The sequence below is a fragment of the Lepisma saccharinum genome, chromosome 14 (genome assembly GCF_977018435.1).
Source record: "Lepisma saccharinum chromosome 14, izLepSacc3.1, whole genome shotgun sequence".
NCBI lineage: Eukaryota > Metazoa > Arthropoda > Insecta > Zygentoma > Lepismatidae > Lepisma > Lepisma saccharinum.
Genome location: NC_139242.1, coordinates 15,679,026 through 15,700,513, shown reverse-complemented (window position 1 = coordinate 15,700,513; position 21,488 = coordinate 15,679,026). Strand labels below are relative to the sequence as shown.

Sequence of the window (21,488 nt, the reverse complement as noted above, 5' to 3'; positions counted from 1 at the left end):
GTTCGTCACAGAGCTTGGTGACAGCTTGCACAGTCAATGGGTTTCAAGACCTTTGTTGCCAGCGATGTTGTAGAGCAGGGGTTTTCAACTGGTGGCCCGCGATGCCTTTTTTTGCTGACCGCAAAGCCAGTTTGCAAAATACATTAATTTTATGTATTCTTATTAAAATACGTTCTATTTTTACTGAAGGAACGGAACCTCTGCGAAGAACGACAATATCACAGGTAGAATTGCAGTCAATAATCATCAGAAGAAGAATCTAAAGTGACGTAACTTTCTCTTCACACCATGCATTCCACCCCTTCGCTATGCGGAATGAACTCGCCCGCTTACGCGAAGGCTTCACCTCTGGCTTCACTCTTTGTCTTTAGAAACAAACTGTAGGCACGAAGTACCAAGAGATTTCCAGTGTTCCAACTCTGATTGTACTGTGACTGATTGTTAAAGTTTGTGCAAATATCGAAATGAGCCATATAAAATGAGCACCATCCAGCAATCCTCTTGGAGTTAACATCAAATAACAAGAAGCTTGTCTCCAACTTGAATTGTGTGATTAGCAAGGCGATGTGTTCCTTCAAACTAGGCAAGAAAAGGGGCCCGAGTTTTTCAAATAACTTTGAAAGGAACGCTTTCCAAACCATCGTAGTTTTGGGCAAAGAATAACATCGATGGTCGGTAGCACATACACGTGTGAAAGTGGTTTTACTTCAATGAAGTTCATCAAGAACCGTTACAGAAGCCGACTGGCAGATTCTTCACTGCTTCACCTTCTGAGACTTTCAAATACAGAAATTGAAGTGAATATTCCAACTTTAATAAAAGAAGCAGATCGGCCTCAATTTTCATATTGAACACTTAGTATGAAGGATTCTTATTTGTATGTTGTGCATTTCATTTCTTTCAATTCATCCATAAGTATTGGGTTTTTGTTAAATAAATTGTAATTATACAATTTTGATTTGTGATTCCATTGTTTTTATTGCCTCATTTTTAAAATTTAGGTCATGCGAAAGGACTACATTTTCAGTTCAGTACTTACAATTTTTGTAATTCTTAATCCCCCTCCCCCCCCCAAAAAAAATGCGGCCCGCCAATCAAATCCTGGATATAATTTTGGCCCTCGGACCTTTTGAAGTTGGAAACCACTGTTGTAGAGCATTTGTGTTAGCTTAGAGATCTTTTTTCGTAGGAATTAAGGGTCGCTGATTCGAATCCAAAGCTCTCCAATGTTGTTTTTTTTTATTATTTTATTATATTTTATTACGTATTGCATTCAGATACATTGAGTAAGGAGTTTAGGAATTAAGTTGAATAATTTTGTTTCAGAATGTTCGAAATAATTAATTCAGTGCAGAATTCCACGAATGCTTCAATTTGAGCAACGTATTTCTTTCCCCCCTTCTTTTTGGTATTAGGTATATAATTCAGAGATGAGATTTATTTCAAAGTACTAACTTTCCACTCGATCTAGGCATGCTAGATGTGAAAAATCTGCAATTAATTTGAAACTAATTTGCATAACATATCCTTCATTATTATTAGCATTCACTCTAGTCAATTATTATTATATTCTTTTCTTGTAAAAAGAAATAGGAACTTCCATTGGATCGAAAAATACCTAAATTGTTGTGTTGTCATAATCCAACAAAGTATTTGTCAAACAAGGAATGTGATGACTAGGGCTTGGAAGTTGATGAAAAAACATCTTTTCTGAGCCTTCAAATCAATGCTAAACCTGATATCAGTCTGTTTTCTTTCAGCTAGAACCAGAAAATATTACTTTTACTTCGCATCTTTTTTTTTTCCATTTATAAGCCTTTTAACCGCTTTTCGGTATTTCAGTATTTAAGGTTTTTGTTGCATTTTTCTTCATTTTCATGCTTACTTTTTCTCCTCCCATTTTGTTTCGTGAATTTTAATTGCATTTGCTAGCATAACTTACACATTAAAATTTCTGGCATGGCCCTTTAGTAAGTTCGCCATTAATCGAATCCGCTAGTGAAAAAGCACAAATATTATTCTTAAGTGAAATGTTTGGTAATGCATTAAATAATTGTGGTAAATTTATTTTTCCTAGAGCAAACTTAACATACTTTGTGCGAAGCCTACTTTGAGGTTCCTTTGGGGTCATTCCATGACAAATCAACAAGGTCCTCAACCTTAAATGTTTTGATTCATTTGAAATTTGACATACTGGAAGGACCTCCTTCCCTGAGGTAGGAGAATATACTACTTTGTAGATCCATACCTTTTGTATTTTCGAAATTACAGTGTTGTGCGAACTGTGATTTTGACTATTTTTTTCCAACATCTTGTTAACTTTAAATTGCAATATTGATTCGGACGCCGTTGAAAGGTCTTGAAGGGCTCTTTTACACGAGATACAGCATGCCTATAAAAGGGTAAAAAAAACAATTGAAGGTTCTTTACGTTCCAGAACACATTTACACTTGTTGATTCTCTCTGCTGGCCCGGAATTGAATTTATTTACAATTCCTGGACCTTTAACAACCCTGCCTTTTGTTACATTAATTTTTTACGTAGTGGAAACATATGGAAGAATATTAGACTGATTTTCAAGGGAAGGGTACGGTTTGCGATGTGCCCAGGATTTTCAAAAGGGAGGGGTTATGTACACTTTTTCTGGTAGTCAGTACTCATTTTGCCATCTTTTCTTATCTTAGACGTTTTTTTTAGGAATACTGGGCCAAAGGGGGGTTATAACCCCCACCAACTAACCCCTTGGGCCCGCAACTGGGGCAGAATTTGGAAGGATGCTATCGGACTTCCCGAAATGACATGGAACCGAAAGAAGAAACTAGAAATACGCCACTGGTTTCAGGCTCAACGCAACACACACATAGCAATCATTTCAAGGTCTTTCAGCAGCTGTCTAAAGCTAAGTGCTCGTTATGATCCTTTAAACTGGATCATAAACTTGTGACTTATGTTCTGGTTAATTGGAGGTATTTGTCAACAGTTTAATGTGATCATTGCCCTGAGAATGTAATGCACTTGAACACATTATTGACATTGAACTTGGAACCGTGTGAAGGCTGCTGAAAATGTTGTCTCACAAGCTCGCAGCTAGACAAGGGCCACTGGATAATCCTCCTCCTGTGTGTCATTTGCTTTCATCTTTCTAAATGCTCTCGAAATCTCCTTTCATAGATTTCTTAGTTTTCCTATTAGTAGATACTATGAAGTGTTACTGTTCTGGATCCATATAAATAATGACATTTATATCAGGGGGGGGGGGGGAGATATTTCAAAATAATTAATGAAAAAATCCAAATGGTATTTATAAAAATTCACACGTAAATTCCTTTATTCTTTGCAATTTCCTTGCTGCATTTCAATGTTATCCTCCATGCCAGTTTTTCCACAGGGTGGAAACACATGAAAACTTTTCACTTGTTCTGACCCATAAAACGATTTAGAGACAAAAACTGAACAGTAGACGTTACTCTTTCACATACTCCCCATGCTTTGACCTTCAACAGCATAGTGTCCTACATACTGTACGTACTTGCTGAAACTCTCACCCGATGGCATATCCATATTGGATAATTTTAATCGCGAATAGAAATTAGGTTTCAGTTACTTTAATATCATTTGTGTATGTATGTATATTGACAGCGTAAAGGGCAATGATCTGACATAAATGGAAACTAACAGGGCACATGCCCACATGTGGGAATTGTTACTTTCTAAAGTAATACAGTAAAATGTTAAACTACGTATGCACACAGTCTCCGCCCCAGAGTCGAGAAATACACAATACAGAGGTGCGTCGTTTCCGTGTACCCTTGTGTGCAGTAGCGGCTTCTGCCTATTCGCACGTGCACACCCAAATAAATCTGTAATTCAAAAACATTATTATTATACTTACTTATTGAACTATATCTCCTTCGAAATATCAAGTGTTCCCAAGCCGCTTCACCAAGAGAGATAGTGGAGAAGCTTGCGATCACTGATATCAACCCGCGTCGATCGAGCCGCGCTTGGGGCTTGAACGCAATGTTAGTTTCGCTCCCCATGACGCTCTTGAAGCAGTCGCATAGAGGACGCTGATTGGGTCTTTCGGCTTGAGCGCCGTGTGAGGGGAGGTTGCATCATTTACGAAAGCTGTGAACGCAGCGATCGGTGTGCGAGCAAATGTAGTGTTGCAAACCCATTCCATTAGAAATCGTGTGACAGGGTCGAGCCAACTCATACGTCATTGCAAATTGAGGGATTTTTTTTTTTTAGAAAAGGGATATTTCGATGGTATATGTATTGTCCCTCCGATTGTGTCCCGTGCATGATAGGGGAAGAAAAGGGGGAAGGTGAGGAGGGCAACTGAAAGCGAGTTGGGTGTTTTAAACATGCCTGATATTGCCTTTGCTTAGTGCATTTTGGCCAAAATATTAGGTGTCTGTGGTGCAGTAGCCGAATTATCAACCCACGCGGAGGGAGTGTACATCAATCCGCCAGCTGTTTTGCATTGTGTGTTTCTGTTACTGAGTTGCAAAATTGTTTAGCGCTGTCAAAAGCTCGTACCTGTTTCAGTGTAATCTGTTTCATATCATGATGAATAGGGAAACTGTACATAGCGAAAGCAGAGACTTAATATTTAACGTTGTTGAATTTTTGGAGGGAAGTTAGCTACAAAGCCTGTAGCAACTGCAGCAATATATACAGGGTGTACCAAAAGTCCCAATACCCCCTCCCCTTGAATTGTAGACAAACCTGCAAAATGTTATTTTAACAGCATGCGTATGATGAGAGGATGGTATACCATTAAATCAGACCAATGACCACCATTTACTCCAGAGGATCTGTGTGCACACCGCCATTTTCATGGCACAGTATTATTCGCCTCCAGGTGCGATGTGAAATCCTCCGTACCATGGCTGGCGTGAGGGAAGCAAACGCACTGCGAACAGCTTCTTGAAGTTCCCCAGTTGTCTGATAACGATTATGGGCGACTTTCTGTTTGATGTGTCTCCATAGCGCATTATCACAAGACGTCAGATTTGGACTTTGGGGTGGCCATTTTAGAGGTGCTGGTAAATTTGGCGATCCTCGTCCATTCCATTTGTCTCTGAACACATCATTGAAGTATTCTCTTAAAATTGCCACCTGAAATCCAGATCTGACATCTTATGTTACGGAGGATTTCACATCGCACCTGGAGGCGAATAATACTGTGCCATGAAAATAGCGGTGTGCACACAGATCCTCTGGAGTAAATGGTGGTCATTGGTCTGATTTAATGGTATACCATCCTCTCATCATACGCATGCTGTTAAAGTAACATTTTGCAGGTTTGTCTACAATTCAAAGGGGGGGGGGGGGGAGTAATGGGACTTTTGGTACACAGATACGGCGGAAGGGAAGGAAAAATTCTGAAGTACGAAGCAAGGCAGTGTGAACTGAGTGAGTACTATAATTTTCTTTAAGATTTATTATTCTCTTGATTTCCCTTGAATTACTTAGTTCGATCAGTCTGTCATTAGAAATAAGCAACAGCTAGATAGATTACAATTGATTTCCTCCATGTGGTAGTTGGGTCGGCTTCCTTGGTGTACGCCAATGTTGTTATTCTTCTTGTTCATTAATATCAGCGGAGCGGAGGAGGAAGTTTTTATGGAATATTTTACAAATCGACAATAGTATTGATATTGTAGATCGGTATTTATACGTATTGAGTGATTTTGTCAGATTATCGAATGCTGAATTACATATTAACATCGCTCTTCTCGTGATTAGGTGGATAATTTCAGAAATATTTGAAATTTGTAAAAAATAAGTTTTAAAAAAATCATGAAATATAACTATCATAGCCTCATTTTCAGTGGAAGTTGATCAAAACTTGGGCTGCCGATATATTAAGCATCAATATGTGCTCAAAAACGGTGCTAGTACTTGACAGGGGTGTTATAACACTTCTGGACGCAAGACTAAAGTGCACACCCATAGAGCCAGACCACGAGCCGCCACTGCTTGTGTGTACGTGTCAAATGGACGGCCTCACGACAAAGAGCTTTAATGTGGGTCACGTACTGCACGCACATTTCTTCTTCCTTCTCCCATAGTAAGCGAATTTAGCATGCGATATTTTGGCAGCTGCAGAGAAAAAGAGTGGCTGATTTTCAGTTCAATCTGAGTCCTTTCAAAGCTCAATGTGACAGTGTATTAAATCTGTAAGACTTCGTGCAGCATATTTTCCAAAAATATTTTAACCATCCGGAGTCAATTAAAAAATAAAAATAAAGGTCTTTCTTTTTACCCGGTGATTTAGTAAACGTGAAGGTGAATCAGGAGTACACAATACATTTTCAAACTGTGCAGATTGTAACGTTAAACAGAGATGTTCTGTTGGCCTTGTCTGTTCTTTGGTGAGATAAAACAAGTACGTGGAACAAGGATGGATTTATCAACCTGAATTTGCTACAAGACATAAAAATATCACTTAGTTATATTGAAGCTTGTCTTGGACGAACTTCAATCGATTTGATTGTTATTTATGGATTTGCTTTTACATTCCTTTTGTGGCACATTTGGCTAATGATGGGGATGAGTGATGAAATGGATGAATGGACACTGACAAACATCCATGCCCAGGAAGGGATTCGAACCCGGGACTCCTGTGCTAATTACTCCGTCACGGGGCCGGCGAACATGAATAGATCCATCAGTTAAATCAACAGATGAAAATATCTGTAAAGCTTCGTAATGAGGCCATACAAAAAAGGGCGTGGATGTACCTGGGCAAAACAGAGCTGCAATTTATAAGCCTCCAGTGTGCTGATCCCATAAATAAGGGGAATTACATAGAAATGTTAAATCTCCGTTGTTAATATAATCTTGCAAATCAACTGAAAAGAAAATACAGTTTTTAATCAGCGAGTAAAACTCAATACCAATTCAAAACCAATATCAGAAACATCGTTATGATCCAGTGTTATGCACCCACAGAAGTAGCAGAGCCTGAAGATAAACAAGAGTTTTATAGGCAGCTCAATGAAACAATAAAGAAGCAAAAAAGGAAGGATATCATAATAATTGGAGGAGATTTAAATGCAAAGGTGGGGCAGGACAACGAAGGCCTTGAGCATGTCATGGGTAAACATGGTTTAGGAGAGCGAAATGAGAATGGACAACTTTTTGTGGACTTTTGTGCTAGCCATGAATTAGTTATTGGTGGTACTATATTTCCTCACAAGAAATGCCATAAGGTAACGTGGGTATCACCAGACCATAGAACAGAAAACCAGATAGACCACGTGGCAATTGGACGGAGGTGGCGACGTTCGCTACAGGATGTAAGAAACAAGAGAGGTGCAGACATTGGGAGTGATCATCATTTGGTAGTGGCTAACTTTAAAATGAAAATTCAAGCTCAGAAGAAGAGAATGGAACAGACAAGGAAGCGGTTTGATGTTAGTAAATTGAAGGATAAGAATCTCCAGGAAACCTTCAGGATTGAACTGAGAAATCGGTTCCAAGTATTGACCGATGAAAGTGAGCAGAATGAAACAATTGAAAGAGAATGGACAAAAATTCGATCTGCCTTCACAGAAGTAAGTGAAAAGGTTCTGGGCTTCAAGGATAGGAGGAAAAAAGATTGGATGTCTCTGCAGACCTGGGAAAGGATTAATGAGCGAAAAGTAATTAAGGAGGCAATGAACTCAAGCAGGACAAGGGCAAGGAAGACAGAATTGCAAACAAAGTATACAGAGAAGGATCGAGAAGTAAAGAGTAGTGTTCGTAGGGATCAAAGAAATTGGGTAGACAATCTGTCTCAGCAGGCGGAGGAAGCAGCAAAAAAGAGGAATCTTAAAGAACTATACAACATCACAAAAGTTCTGTCAAGGAAACAGATGCAGAGAAATCGACCAGTGAGAAGTAAAGATGGTACCCTCCTTACGAATACCGAGGACCAACTGAAACGTTGGAAGGAGCACTTCTCTGCAACCCTTAATCGCTCTGTGGATGCTCAGATAGACCGGGGGAAGAGGAAGATGATAATGATGGTGATGTTGGCCCCAGTGTAAGAATTAGGACGGATGTTCCAACAGTAGGAGAGATTAAACAGGCTCTGAGAGAGGTACGTAATTGTAAAGCAGCTGGTGTCGACAACATACTACCGGAAGTGCTGAAAAGTGATATAAACACCACAGCAAATATGTTGCAGCCCTTATTTGAGAAGATATGGATAGAGGGAGTGATGCCTAAGGACTGGAGGAGTGGCCTGTTGGTGAAGCTACCGAAAAAAGGGGATACATCAAAGTGTGACAACTGGAGAGGTATAGCACTTCTGTCCATTCCGAGTAAGATCTTCACTAGAGTTATCCTAAACAGAATTAAGGAGCATGTTAACTCGAGACTCAGAAGAGAACAGGCAGGGTTTCGACCAAATCGCTCCTGTATTGATCAAATTAACACCTTGCGGATAATTTTGGAACAATGTATAGAATGGTCATCTCGTCTCTATACAGTTTTCGTTGACTTCGAGAAAGCATTTGACTCGGTCAACAGAAATGCAATGTGGAAGGAAGTGAAACGATATGGAGTGCCCACAAAAATTCTTGATCTTATCCGAGAAACTTATCGTGATTATACATGTAGAGTTATACATGAAGGCCGTGTATCTGAACCAATAGGTGTGCAGTCTGGAGTGAGGCAAGGTTGTATATTATCACCTACAATGTTCCTGATCGTGATCGATGCAGTGATGCGAAATGTAATAGGGAAAAGACGTGGTATCCAATGGGAATTGAATAACAGACTAGAAGACCTTGATTTTGCAGACGATTTGTGCTTCTTATCTGAAGCACATGGTGATATGCAAACAAAACTAGCAGATCTGATAGAAAGTGCAAAAAAAGCAGGACTTGTGATTAACTCCAAGAAGACCAAGGCACTGAGGATTAACTCCACAAAAACAGACCCGTTTAATATTGGTGAAGAGATTATTGAAAATGTGGAGAGCTTTACTTACCTGGGTAGTGTGGTGGCAAAAGACGGAGGGGCGGCACAGGATGTTTCTCAACGAATCCAAAAAGCAAATGGCACCTTTGTGAGGCTCTATCCAGTATGGAAAAACAAGAAGATATCTATGAAGACCAAACTTCGTATTTTTCGAAGTAATGTTAAGTCTGTACTGTTGTATGGGTCTGAGACATGGAAAGTAACAAAAACGATTACCTCTAAATTACAGACCTTCATCAATCGCTGCCTGAGAAAAATTTTGAATATCTTTTGGCCAGAAGTGATTCAAAACCAAGAACTTTGGAGAAAATCTGGAGAAACCGAGGTGTCCATACAAATAAAGCGGCGAAAATGGAATTGGATAGGGCATACGTTGAGGAAGGAAAATGAGGCTGTCGAGAGAGAGGCACTAGACTGGAACCCGCAGGGAAGAAGGAAAAGAGGGAGGCCTAGACAAACGTGGCGAAGATCTGTTCACGCTGAGGCCTTGGAGGAAGGAAAGAGCTGGAATGCAGTGAAGAGAATTTCCGTCAGTAGGACCAGGTGGAGATGCTTTGTTGATGCCCTATGTTCCACAGGGAACAACAGGAATTAAGTCAAGTTAAGTCAAGTGTGCTGATCCCATAAATAAGGGGAATTACATAGAAATGTTAAATCTCCGTTGTTAATATAATCTTGCAAATCAACTGAAAAGAAAATACAGTTTTTAATCAGCGAGTACACTTGGTCAATCGCCTTGTATTGAAAATGTCCCTGAATTACAAGATTGTTATGTAAGGGTTCTGGGTTCAATTTCGAGACGAGCCACATTTCACGGAAGAGTATCCTTTCGAACTTAGAATACTTTAATTTTTCACTGCAACAAACTGACTCAGGTGCAACCAGTGGCGGCGACTGGGTTCCAAAACCGGGGGGGGGGGGGGGGGGAGGTGCCAAAATTGGGGGAAAGACAGTATATCTTTTTAGATAAGGTTTAGTATAGTGCGGGGGCAAAAGTGGCGAAAAGTGGAGGGCAACTGCCCCCCTCGCCCCCCAATCGCCGCCACTGGCTGCAACAACGGACTCAAATTCTGAATTTGAAACTGGGCAATGAATGTAATTACCAGTTTCATATATCAGACACACTATATTTTGAGTTTCACATGGTTCGTACTTACCAATTGTGTATTGTTCAAGGTGCCATTATGATTTTTACACGAAAACAAACAATTTTTCACATAGAATAATTTTTGTTATTCCATTTTCGCTTCCGTAACACACAATATGGCGGGCACAGCTTGAATACAGTTATGGGTATGCAGAGTTTCCAACCTTCTTCACCGAAAAATACCTACTATCGTGTTCGTCACGTGTGCAAATTGTACATTATGCACGGGTAACTGACGAATAGCCCCACGAACCATTCACGGATATCTCCATGAACCATTTCCGATAAGGTTAGGTTAGGTTTGGTTAGGCAAGAATAGTTTAAAAAAAAAAAGTTAGAAACACTGACAGGGGGTTACGTCATCAAACGTACGCAGCATCCGGTTCTCGTAGGGGAAGCAAATGAAAGCAACGGTAATTGTGCGTCGATGAGATATTTCTCTTGAAAAATACATGAGTTCCCAGTCAAATAGATTCCACGATGAAAGAAAATACCTCGACGAACGTTGGAAACCTTAGAGAAATTCATTTCCGTAATTAGTTTCTTCTGTAAAAATGAAGAAAAAAGTTTCGTCCATATGAAACTGTTACCGGCATATTAAAAGTAAATTAGTCTCATCCACCAACTTTTCGATCACACGTATTTGCATAATAAACGAATATATTTAAAGAATATTGTAATGGAAATAGTCAACTCATTTGTTTTTTTTATTAGTCTACTTTATGCACAGATAGGCTAATCAAGACTCGACCTACAGTTTAAAGTGGAATCTTAACCACTGTGCAATGCGACTCCACCGGGGTTCAAACCCGGGGGCTATTGATTACAGTGTGATCTCGTCAACAATTCTGAATTTGAAACCGGGCAATGAATGTAGTTAGGATAGTCAAATATTATTATGCATTACGCATTTTTCACAAGTGTCCTTTAAAAAAAAATCTACATAATAGGACACTTACCTTTTGCAAAAGATGGAAATCTGATGAGTCGATAAGAGGTGTCAACTCTTCATGCCTACCCATATTTCCTCCCAGTGGCTGACGGATGAAATTTTGTCAAAAGATGAACTGCGTGCTACTAGAAAAGTTCAGGTCTATTTAGCGCCACAAAACATCAAACACATGTTATCCACATTTACATGCCCTCTGGACAATCTGGTGCGAGCGTCTGCATTGAACCGGTTTCCCCACTGCCTTACCTCATTTGACAAGAAAGTTCACTAGGTATAATCGCGCGTTGCGGTACTGTAGGTTGGAACTCCACACCAGAGGTCACTTGAGATTACACCTGACCTCTTGGGAGGGGGGGGGGGGGCTCACTTATCGCACACGTCTCTATCACCTTTTTTGTCAAGCCCCGCCCTTCGTCTTTCTGACAAAAACGCAGAATCAAGGGGGCCAGAAGGGGCACTTGTCCCATATGAGATATCTGGAAAGATCCCATATAATTCAAATTTTGAAATTTTAGCATGAAAACATAGACGAGGGGTACCGTGAAAGACAGCAGATGATTTAAATTAGTGCGAATTTATGCGAATTCTGAGGCTGGTAACCGATCGTACACCCTATAAAATTCCAACTTTTTTCTTTCCAATCTGCACATTTCGATGTTTTAAGGTGCAAGAAATTGATTTTCACATGCAGAAACCACAAATAAGCGAGATATTTATCCTCGAAATGTGTCCACGGCAAGTCCAATTCTTCGATTCCCGGACCACTATCGCCATTTATTTCATTCGTCATACACGCAAGAAATCAACGGCGGATATCGTAGGATAAGACGTAATTACCATCATCATGAAAAAAGTGTAAATTTTAAAAAATAACGTCTGCTACACTTTACACATTTCTTGCTCTTGCCAACTCACGAATGTACTATTGACGAAATCGTAAATTTGAAATATCGTAGAACAACGTGACAAACATGTTAGCTAGCACACTTTCCACTCGCAATGTTCACTTCAACGATATTTATGCTAAGAGAACCAAACCTAACAGGCCTAACCTAACAACGTAGGCATTCCTCGTGCGTGACGTCATGAATCATACCTCATAAAATCCCTAATCATTCGCTTACAACGCATCTGCGCGCGCTAAAAACAACGAGAAACGTTCATATGAATAACAATCTTTCCAACCCACAAAAAAATTTCAAGTTTTTCGCAGGGGTACGGAGGGTCATGAGCGTCCGGAACGGGGGGAGGGGTCAAAGGGGGGCCGTGGCCCGCCCCTGGAAAATAAAAGTTAACCAAAAATTATATATTTCACACATATAATTTCATTTCAGCCACAATAATGTCTTCATTATTGCATGAATATGATAAATGCTTTCGTAGTTAAGTTAGTATTTATCACGTTTAGGTCTCTCATCTAACTACACTGCAATTTTTCGGGGATTGACCAAAAATGTATTATCTATGCAACGAGATGTAAACCTGACATCCCCAACCTAACAACGAAAGAATTTTGCCAGGCTTTCCCGATAGCATAGTGGTAACGTCGGCGCCTTGTAATCAAGGTTTTTAATTGATTGATTGATTTGGTTTATTTTACTTCGCATTTCTGACACTTTTGACTAATCGCGAAGATGAGTGATGATATGATGAAATTGATGAATGGACACTCACAAACATCCATGCCCAGGCTAGGATTCGAACCGGGGACCTCTGGCGTTGTAGCGCGCTGTGCCAGAGAGACCGGCTTGTAACCAAGAGATCTCGGGTTCGATACACGGTGGAAGCACTTCGGATCCCACTTTAAACTGTATGTCTAGTCCCAATTATCCTATCGGGGTATCCTGATGACGTAGTGGTAACGTCGTCGAATCGTAATCAAGGTATCCCGAGTTCGATCCCTGGTGGAGGCAATTAGTGGTTCGGAATTCATAATAAACATAAGGTCCAGTCCCAATTAGCCAAACCGTGCATCAAGTGGTCTCAAAAGTCAAACAAACGTTGGAAAAGTGGACAACACGTGAACATGTTTCTTCAAGTTAAGTACATATCGTGACGTCATTTTGAAAGTAGTTCTGCCTGCTAGAGAGAGAGAGAGAGAGAGAGAGAGAGAGAGAGAGAGAGAGAGAGAGAGAGAGAGAGAGAGAGAGAGAGAGAGAGAGATTATGTAGTCACTTTCATCTAATTATCGATTCAATTTTTTTGGACTGCGTCACTTTTCTGAAAATGATCCGTTGCTTTGTTACCTCTCTTTTCATATGCGTTTGTTTTACATAATACATAGGCTTCAGTCTTCACAGATGCTGTGGTGTCTGGACAAAACGCTTAGTACATAGAAACTTCTTCGTTAAAATCCCTCGCGCCACACTCTCCCCTAACAACGAATTATAACATTTCTTAGCGATTGTTTGGAATTTTCGTAACAGTCTTTGAAAAAAATCTGGAATGGTACGTTTACTAGAACAAACAGAACGAATTAACAAGGAAACTACCGTCACGATACAACTCGCGTTAATTAATTTCACCAGTCCGAGAACGACCTGATACTTGAAAGCAACTAAAATTGTTGTTCCAATGCGACTTGAAGAGGAAGAACAAGTAGGCGGAGAACAAAACCATGTATCAACAGTACAAAGGAATATATACAACTAACACTGAGCTATATGCATTTATCGAAAAACATAAACAGACTACTTGAAACACAAAAAGAAACATTTCTTTACAACAATTCTGAAGAAATGAAGACAAGGGCCGCTGATCTATATAGACAGCCGACAGTATAGGAAAATAAATGCAGAATTTCTTTGATAGTAGGATCAATACTTGCCTGTTGTAAATAATAAGAGCAGTCTTACGTCAGTACCTAACATTCGGCCCTCAATATGACACTGTAAGAGGTAATATTTTCGGTATATAGGGGTGCGGAAGAAAAATAAGGGGTGCCTTCGCGCCCTCCTGGCCAAGGGTGATGATGAAGATTAACACTCATAAGATGTAATGAAGAGACACTCACGAACATCTATGGCCAGGTCAGGATTCGAACCCGGCACCTACTGTAGCGAGGGTTTATATCAAATCCCGTCGTAAAATTAATCAGAAAATAAATGTATACAGAACACGAAGTACAGCCAATCAATAAATATAAAATTTGCATTTGAAATATTTTCAGTGCCTCTCGGACCGTGGGTGATTTATCAGCTGTTGCATTAAAAACGTATCATACTAGATAACCATTCATGATCATTTCAAAGTTCTGTGTGTGGTAAAAGTCAAACGTCGGGGTTTTGGTCATTTGATGTGAGCGCATCGTGTAAAATTTTCTAGATATTCTGTCATTAGTACATTACCCGAAGTGCAGATCGCAACACGGAGAGTGAGAAATTTTTGATCTAAATTACCACGTCTCAAGGCTGTCATTAAACAGGCAGAACGTGTTCTAGGGCAGTGGTTCTCAAACTGTGGTACGCGTACCTCCAGGGGTACATGAAGAACTTGAAGGGGGTACGCGATGAGCTCGGAAGAGAAATGTTGAGAATACCCACACAACACTTTTGCCGAATTTCGAGCCGAATCTCAGCTTGAAAGTTTCACGAGCTCAACCAAACACCAAGAAACTGTGTCAGGCTATACAGGCCCATCCTTCTCACTACAAATCTGAAGATTTACAATAAAAACTCCAAAATTGTGATTGACAGTTTGTTTGAAAACTTATTTTTGTTCTTTACTTTTTTTTTCGACAACTCTTGAAAAAATACATGAAAATTAAAGTTTTTTTACATACTTCTTAGCATGCATGTGTTTCACATTTTTATTTTTGTAACTAATCATAAAGATTGTAAACGTAGGAACACCTAATAAAATAATAACATTATTATATATAAAACACTATTACAGACCGAGAAAAAAGATCTCCATTCGAATGTGGGTTTGACCCAAAATGCTCAGCCCGAATTCCATTCTTAGGATTGTGTTGAGTGTCAGTTTCCAGAAAGCCCCCCACTCATTTGGCTCACTGGCTGAACTCCACCCTGGCCCGAATTATCCTAAATTCGTCGGTTCCCGCACGGTGTCTGGTTAAGTAACAGACGCACAAAGACGATATATACATTCAATTAATGTCTACAATACACATATACGAAGGACTATACAATAAACACGAAGGACTAAACAACATACACGAAGGACTGTCTATTCGGCTGTAGAATGTCTCTACAGCGCACTTGTAACCGTGCGCGTGTGACACGGTTCTTCTAAATTCAATCTCCCCATATCTTATTGTGTATGCCGCCCTCCTAGAAAGCAGCTATGGGTTACCCACCTTTGCAATTCTAGCCCCTCTAGAAAAAGATCCTGAGTACGCCACTGATTCCTTCCTACTTAAGATTCAAGAAACTTAGCGTATACCCTGTGAAAATTTCGGGACTACAGTACTGATTGATTGAATTGCTGTTTTAAAAGTCCACTTTATGCACAGTAAGGCTAATCGGGACTGGATCTACAGTTTAAAGTAGGATCCGAACCAATATGTGCCTCCACCGGGTATCGAACCCGGGACCCCTTGATTACAAGATGACGGCACTACCACTTTTTTTCTTTAAAGGAATACCCCTAAGCGGTAGTATCCCCCATTTTTCGCTTTTTTTTTTTCATTTCTCGGTTTTTCTCAATTTTCGCACAAATACCCATACCTTACCCGGGACTCGAATCCGGAACCCCTGGCGTCATAGCGCGCTGTGCTAACCACTCCGCCACGGAGGTCGACTACCACTGCGCCATCGGGGAGGCAACACAGTACTGATTATACGTTGTTGTCAATATGGATATCAGAATTAAAATCTGGACATCGGCCAGCCAGATTTCTTGATCATCCCGCATGTCCTTCCCTTGTGTATTAACTCCAGACACATTATTGCCTGCTCGTCTTTTGGGGTCGTTACACAACAGACGCGGGTATCGATTCGCTGCGCAGTTCCCAGAAACTTCGATGGAACAGGCAGGCAAATGAAGCCTACCCACCAGCAATACCCGACTACCTAAAGCAGGCATCGATCAAAACACGAACACTGGAATTATTTTGCAGGGCTTCTTTCAATTGTGAGGCGTATGCTGCATGAGTAAGCTACATATGAATTTCCGATGTTACAAAATGACATCAGAAATTCTGATGGAGATTTTTTTAGTATAACAAAACCGAGCGTCTCGAGATTCCAAACAATTGACACATTTCTCTTAAAATTAAAACTAAAAACATTGTTTTACGGGGTTACGTTAGCAGTATGTGGTGCTGCACTCTTCTTTTTCCTTTACCCCAAAAATTATTGGAAAATGAGAAAAATCCATCCATCCAATGCAAATGGAAGAATTAAAATATCATATCTCGTTCCAATATGTGTCGACCTCGCCACCTTAGTCCCCGGATTCGCGTCCCGGCCAGGGCACGGGTGTTCTTTATGAGTTTCCAGTTATCAATTTCATCTAATCATCACTCATCCCCATCGTCGCGAGTAGCTTAAAGAAGCTACGGATTTTTTTTAAATACAATGACAAATATTAGCATAAAATTGGGTTACGCAAAAAGGCCGGCTTCAAGTAAATATGGACGGAGCTTGGAGCTTGGCATAAACGACATGTTATATTGAAATATACATCTTGAAGAATTTGGATGTTGTCTCCCGAAGTCAGCATCCATTGGGACGCGTGCCCCCTACACCCCGCCCCCCAACGAGGCCCTGATGATGAGTGATGTATGAAGTTATGATGATGATGAGTGAAGTATGTTTTCAAGTCCACTTTATGCACAAATAGTCTGATCTGGACTGGACCTACAGTTTAAAGTTAGATCTGAACCACTATGTGCCTCCACCGGGTATCGAACCTGGGACCCCTTGATTACAAGGCGACGACTTTACCACTTCGCCATCGGGGACGACGATGATGATGAACGGTTTTATTAGACGTTTATAGATCATTTACATTTACATTATTTCGAACTAGCATTTGCAAAACGGACATAAAATGGGTTCAGTTGTAATAAAGTTTCAAACACAAAATGGGCGGTCCAGAACAATCTGGGAACAAAATTTCGCCAGGATTCTTGACAGATGGACTTCACGAAAGCTGTCTACTGCATCCCAATGTCAAATCCGTACGCAACGCACCGGAAAATATTTAGTAGATGGACACAAGGGTCCAAGGCGATCTCGCTCGTGATGAAAAGTGTAACCTTGACCTTGAGGAGGAGTTGTTACTCGTTGCCTCCAGATCATTGCACGTGCAAGGGAATAACAGCTGATGAAGAGGCGTTTTCCATTTGCAAGGAATATAGTCACATAGTTTCCTGGTCGGTAATAAACAACGATCTTACGGGAATTATGGACCCGAAAGGTTTCGTAATATGGAAATGACAGAAAGTGTCACAACATGCATGGTTTCAATATGGCGTTCTGTACTATCAAGAAATCATATTACTCGAAAGCAAAATTATACAAAAAAAGACACGCATGAAAAGATAGTATTTTTATTGTGTGCGCGAATAGCAAGTTGTATACATTTTCCTTCGTGTTTATTACCTACGAAGTCTTGTGTATACATAATATGTAAACAATTCCATATCTCCTTACATAATCAGTTATTTTCAACGCTAACTTTTGAGACAATAAAGCCAAGTCAAATTATGGACATTCTTTATTTTGTATTTTTCTTCTTGACGTCGCTTTTCTGCCTATTAATCACGACGATGAGAGTGAATTATGATTGCATGAACATTGGTGGACAGACAGTCACAAAGAAAGCTCGAACCCAGAGCTTCGAGTCGACCACTCAACGCGTTCAGACACCGAGGCGGCACACAATGAATGTGATACTAATAGTAGTATATGTTGGAGTTTGTTTCTAAATCCACTTTATGCACAGAAAGCTAATAGGGACTGAACCTACAGTTTAAAGTTGGATCCTAACCAATTTGTGCCTTTACCGGGTATTATTGATTGATTGCAATTAAAATTGTGGGTGTGTCATGTCAGCACTTAAAACTATTTGCACCAGTCATTTTATACGGCGTCAAGCTCCTTACCATAAATAAAATCACCACTTGTCTCTGAGGACTAAAATCTCCTTACTTAAGTTACAAGTTGAGGCTGGGCACTGGACAAAACACAGAAAAACACGAAGCTCTACAGAGAATTATATTGGCTGTAGGATAAGACGCCAGAACCTCGTTGGCCTGCAAGATTGCAGTTACCGGATGTGGGGTTGACTTTTTGGTACCTCCTCAAATGTTAACCCAGGTGTTATTATTAGTAGTAATAGCTTGTTCGCAGAACCATTGTAAATGGATCCTGATCTACTAAGATTCGAACTCGGCAATTCCAGACTTCTATGCTTACTGCAGTACTTGTCAGTGGTGAATGGGTACTTTTCTTTAGTCTTTCTGTCAGACGCCTGTTGTGAGAGTGGCCTCCCCGATGGCGCAGTGGTAACGTCGTCGCCTTGTAATCAAGGGGTCCCGGGTTCGATACCCGGTGGAGGCACATAGTGGTCCCACTTTAAACTGTAGGTCCAGTCCCGATTAGCCTTTCTGTGCATAAACAGGACTTGCACACCAAATCAACAAACCAACCAGCCTGTTGTGAGACTGGTGAAAATATTCACATGAATAACAAGGTCGGTCACTATTATAAGAAAAAGTGGTGTGCCCAAAAGTAGGTTGGTGGGAGTCATAACCCCCACACTTTGGCCAAGTATTCCTTTTTTAAAAAAAAGAAAGAACGCCAAATACAGAGAAAAATGGCAAAATGAGGACTACCAAAAAAACAAACTATAGTAAACCCCTCCATTTTGAAAATACTGGAAAACAGTATTGATACGAGATCTAAGAAAGCATTGGCAGGCCATTAGTTCATAAATAGAATGCTGTACTTACCGGGCTGGGTTTCGTGGACTCTTCATCGGGCGAGAGGATAGGCTGCTCACTCTCGGGGGAGATCTGCTGGGATCCGCCAATGTTCAGGGCTTTGATGGAACCTTTCACGAAATCGCGAGCCTTGTCCAGCTCTCCAACGAGGGATACGTTACTCAGGTAAAAATTGGAACTCTTCGCTTTCATCATCGTGGCGATGTTACAAACGAAACTTCCTTTCACGCGAAACAAAACAGAAACTGTTCCAAGAGAATAAAATGACGGGACAACAGTGTTCCTGTCTTCGCACACCTCTGTAGTACGACGTTATCACCCAACGCGGTTCTTGCACCTTTGGTGCGGGATAAGCGAGAGCGACGCTTCTAAGCAACGGCGGATGAGCGAAGCACTCGATTGGTCGATAAAGGCACACCAGTGCTCGTTGCGTCAGGCACTGTTTTTTCCTCCGTGCTCTTTTTTTTTTAGTTGAAATCAGAGTTGCCAACCATACAGACAATTCTAATTTTATCAGTATATGCCTTTCTTTTCCTTGCAAAATCAAAACGTAGAATCTTTATAATCTTTATTATAAAGGGTGTTTCGTATAGGACGCCGAATTTGAATCGAGTGCTATTGTTTTGTTTCGAGGTTGGCAGACCTGTTCTTACCAATGTTGGCATCTGTTGTCATGGCGATTAATGTAGCCTCAATTGTTTTGACTATGTTGACGTATGTTGTGGTTTCCTTCCGAAAATTTTCGAATAATCCAGGAGCGTGAAATCCATCCATCCGCTGAGAACGACTGTGTGGTGTGGGTTTTGGCAGGTGGAGTGATATCTTACACCCTGTGATTTCTTCTTATGGGGGTTTGTGAAATCACAGGTGTACGCCAACAAACCACGAACCCTTTTGGAACTGAAGCCGGAAATCATACGGGTGATTGGAGGCATCGGGACAGACATCTGCGAGAGGATTATCAATAATTTTGTGGAGCGTATAAATGCATGCAGACTCAGTAGTGGTGGACATATGCCTGACATTGTCTTTCATACGTAAATGGGAGATCTTACTGCTTACATATATGTGAAATATAACTATTTTCATGATATTTTCCCTCTTTTCATTTAATTTTCTAATTCGGCGTCCTATATGGAACACCCTACATTTAAGGGGAAACACAAAGTCACTGTGTCAAGCCAAACGTCCTCTTGCAAGCAGTTTTATGAGACGGGGCACGATAAGGCACTACCATATCCCGCAAGTAAAACACAAAATTATATTTGGCATATTTATTATATTTCTGACAGAGATTAAACACAGGATAAGTATGGCATATAGAAGTTATTTTGGACTCGGAAAATATGACAAAACGTTAATAAGACCTATTTTGATTTATGTATGTGAATCATGGATAATAACCAAGAAGGCTGAGTCAATGATCGGAAGCTTTGAAAGGAAGATTCTGAGGAGGATCTATGGGTCGATATAAGAAAATGGATTATGGAGAAGAAGATATAATATGGAACTCTATTAGCTTTATCAGGATATAGAAATTGTGAAGGAAATTAAAATAACACGGCTAAGCTGGTTGGGCCATGTATACCGAATGCCAGACAACATGGTGTGTAAGAAGATCACATTTACTGTTCGGTGAACAATATATATAATTAGTGTTTTTATCTTGTTTTCCTTTTTTGTGTATACGCATCAGCATCAAGTGAAAAATGATTTTATATGTATAATGTGTGAGTTATCCATGTGTGAAATGTGTGGGAGTAAGAAACTGCGGAACCTCCCGCATACTTGATTACGGGAAGTTACACCCACAAGTAAATTCTGGAACGTCCCGAGAGTTGAGCCAGGCTCTTTGCTTGGGCGTTGCCAGGAGAAAAGGTAATCGTCATTATGGTTGTCATCAGAGAGTCGTCGTGAGAGCAACCGTGACAAGTGCGCTGTAGAGACATTCTACAGCCGAATAGACAGTCCTTCGAGTATATTGTTTAGTTATTGTATAGTCCTTCGTATATGTGAATTGTAGACATTAAATGTATGTATATATCGTCTTTGTGCGGCTGTTACTTAACCAGAGCCCGTGCGGGAACCGACGAATTTAAGGATAATTCGGGCCAGGGTGGAGTTCAGCCAGTTAGCCAATGTAGTGTGGGGCTTTCTGGAAACTGACACTCAACATTTACGAATATGGATGGGAGAAGAAAAGTAGGAAGACCACCTTTAAGGTGGGTTGATTCCAGGGTCGCTGTTAGGAAACGTGAGGCCCTGTGCGAAATATACTCTTGGATGACATTGTCTTTTGAAAAGTGAAAACATTGACACTTGCAATTTCTCGTTAAATTCTATACAAAAAAGAACTTGGTTATTGCCTAATTATCCCCCCACACACACACGCTCAATAATAGGATTTCCCGTGAAGCACCGACGACATTTGGCAGCGAGTAGAGAACATCAGATCAAACAACTTTTCTTTTTGCTACTTCAGCACTAATATCCCTCGA

At 40.4% G+C, this 21,488-nt stretch overlaps 1 protein-coding gene across 1 annotated transcript in view; it reads right to left on the bottom strand.

Annotated features, from left to right (window-relative positions):
- LOC145998699 (solute carrier family 2, facilitated glucose transporter member 1-like) overlaps positions 1-19,340 on the bottom strand; it is a 69,152-nt gene extending 49,812 nt beyond the window's left edge. The window contains exon 1 of the mRNA XM_083135180.1: positions 19,000-19,340. Coding sequence (XP_082991306.1) covers positions 19,000-19,185 — 186 coding nt within the window. The 5' untranslated portion in view covers positions 19,186-19,340. The remainder of the gene's footprint in view (positions 1-18,999) is intronic.
- Positions 19,341-21,488: the final 2,148 nt, after the last annotated feature.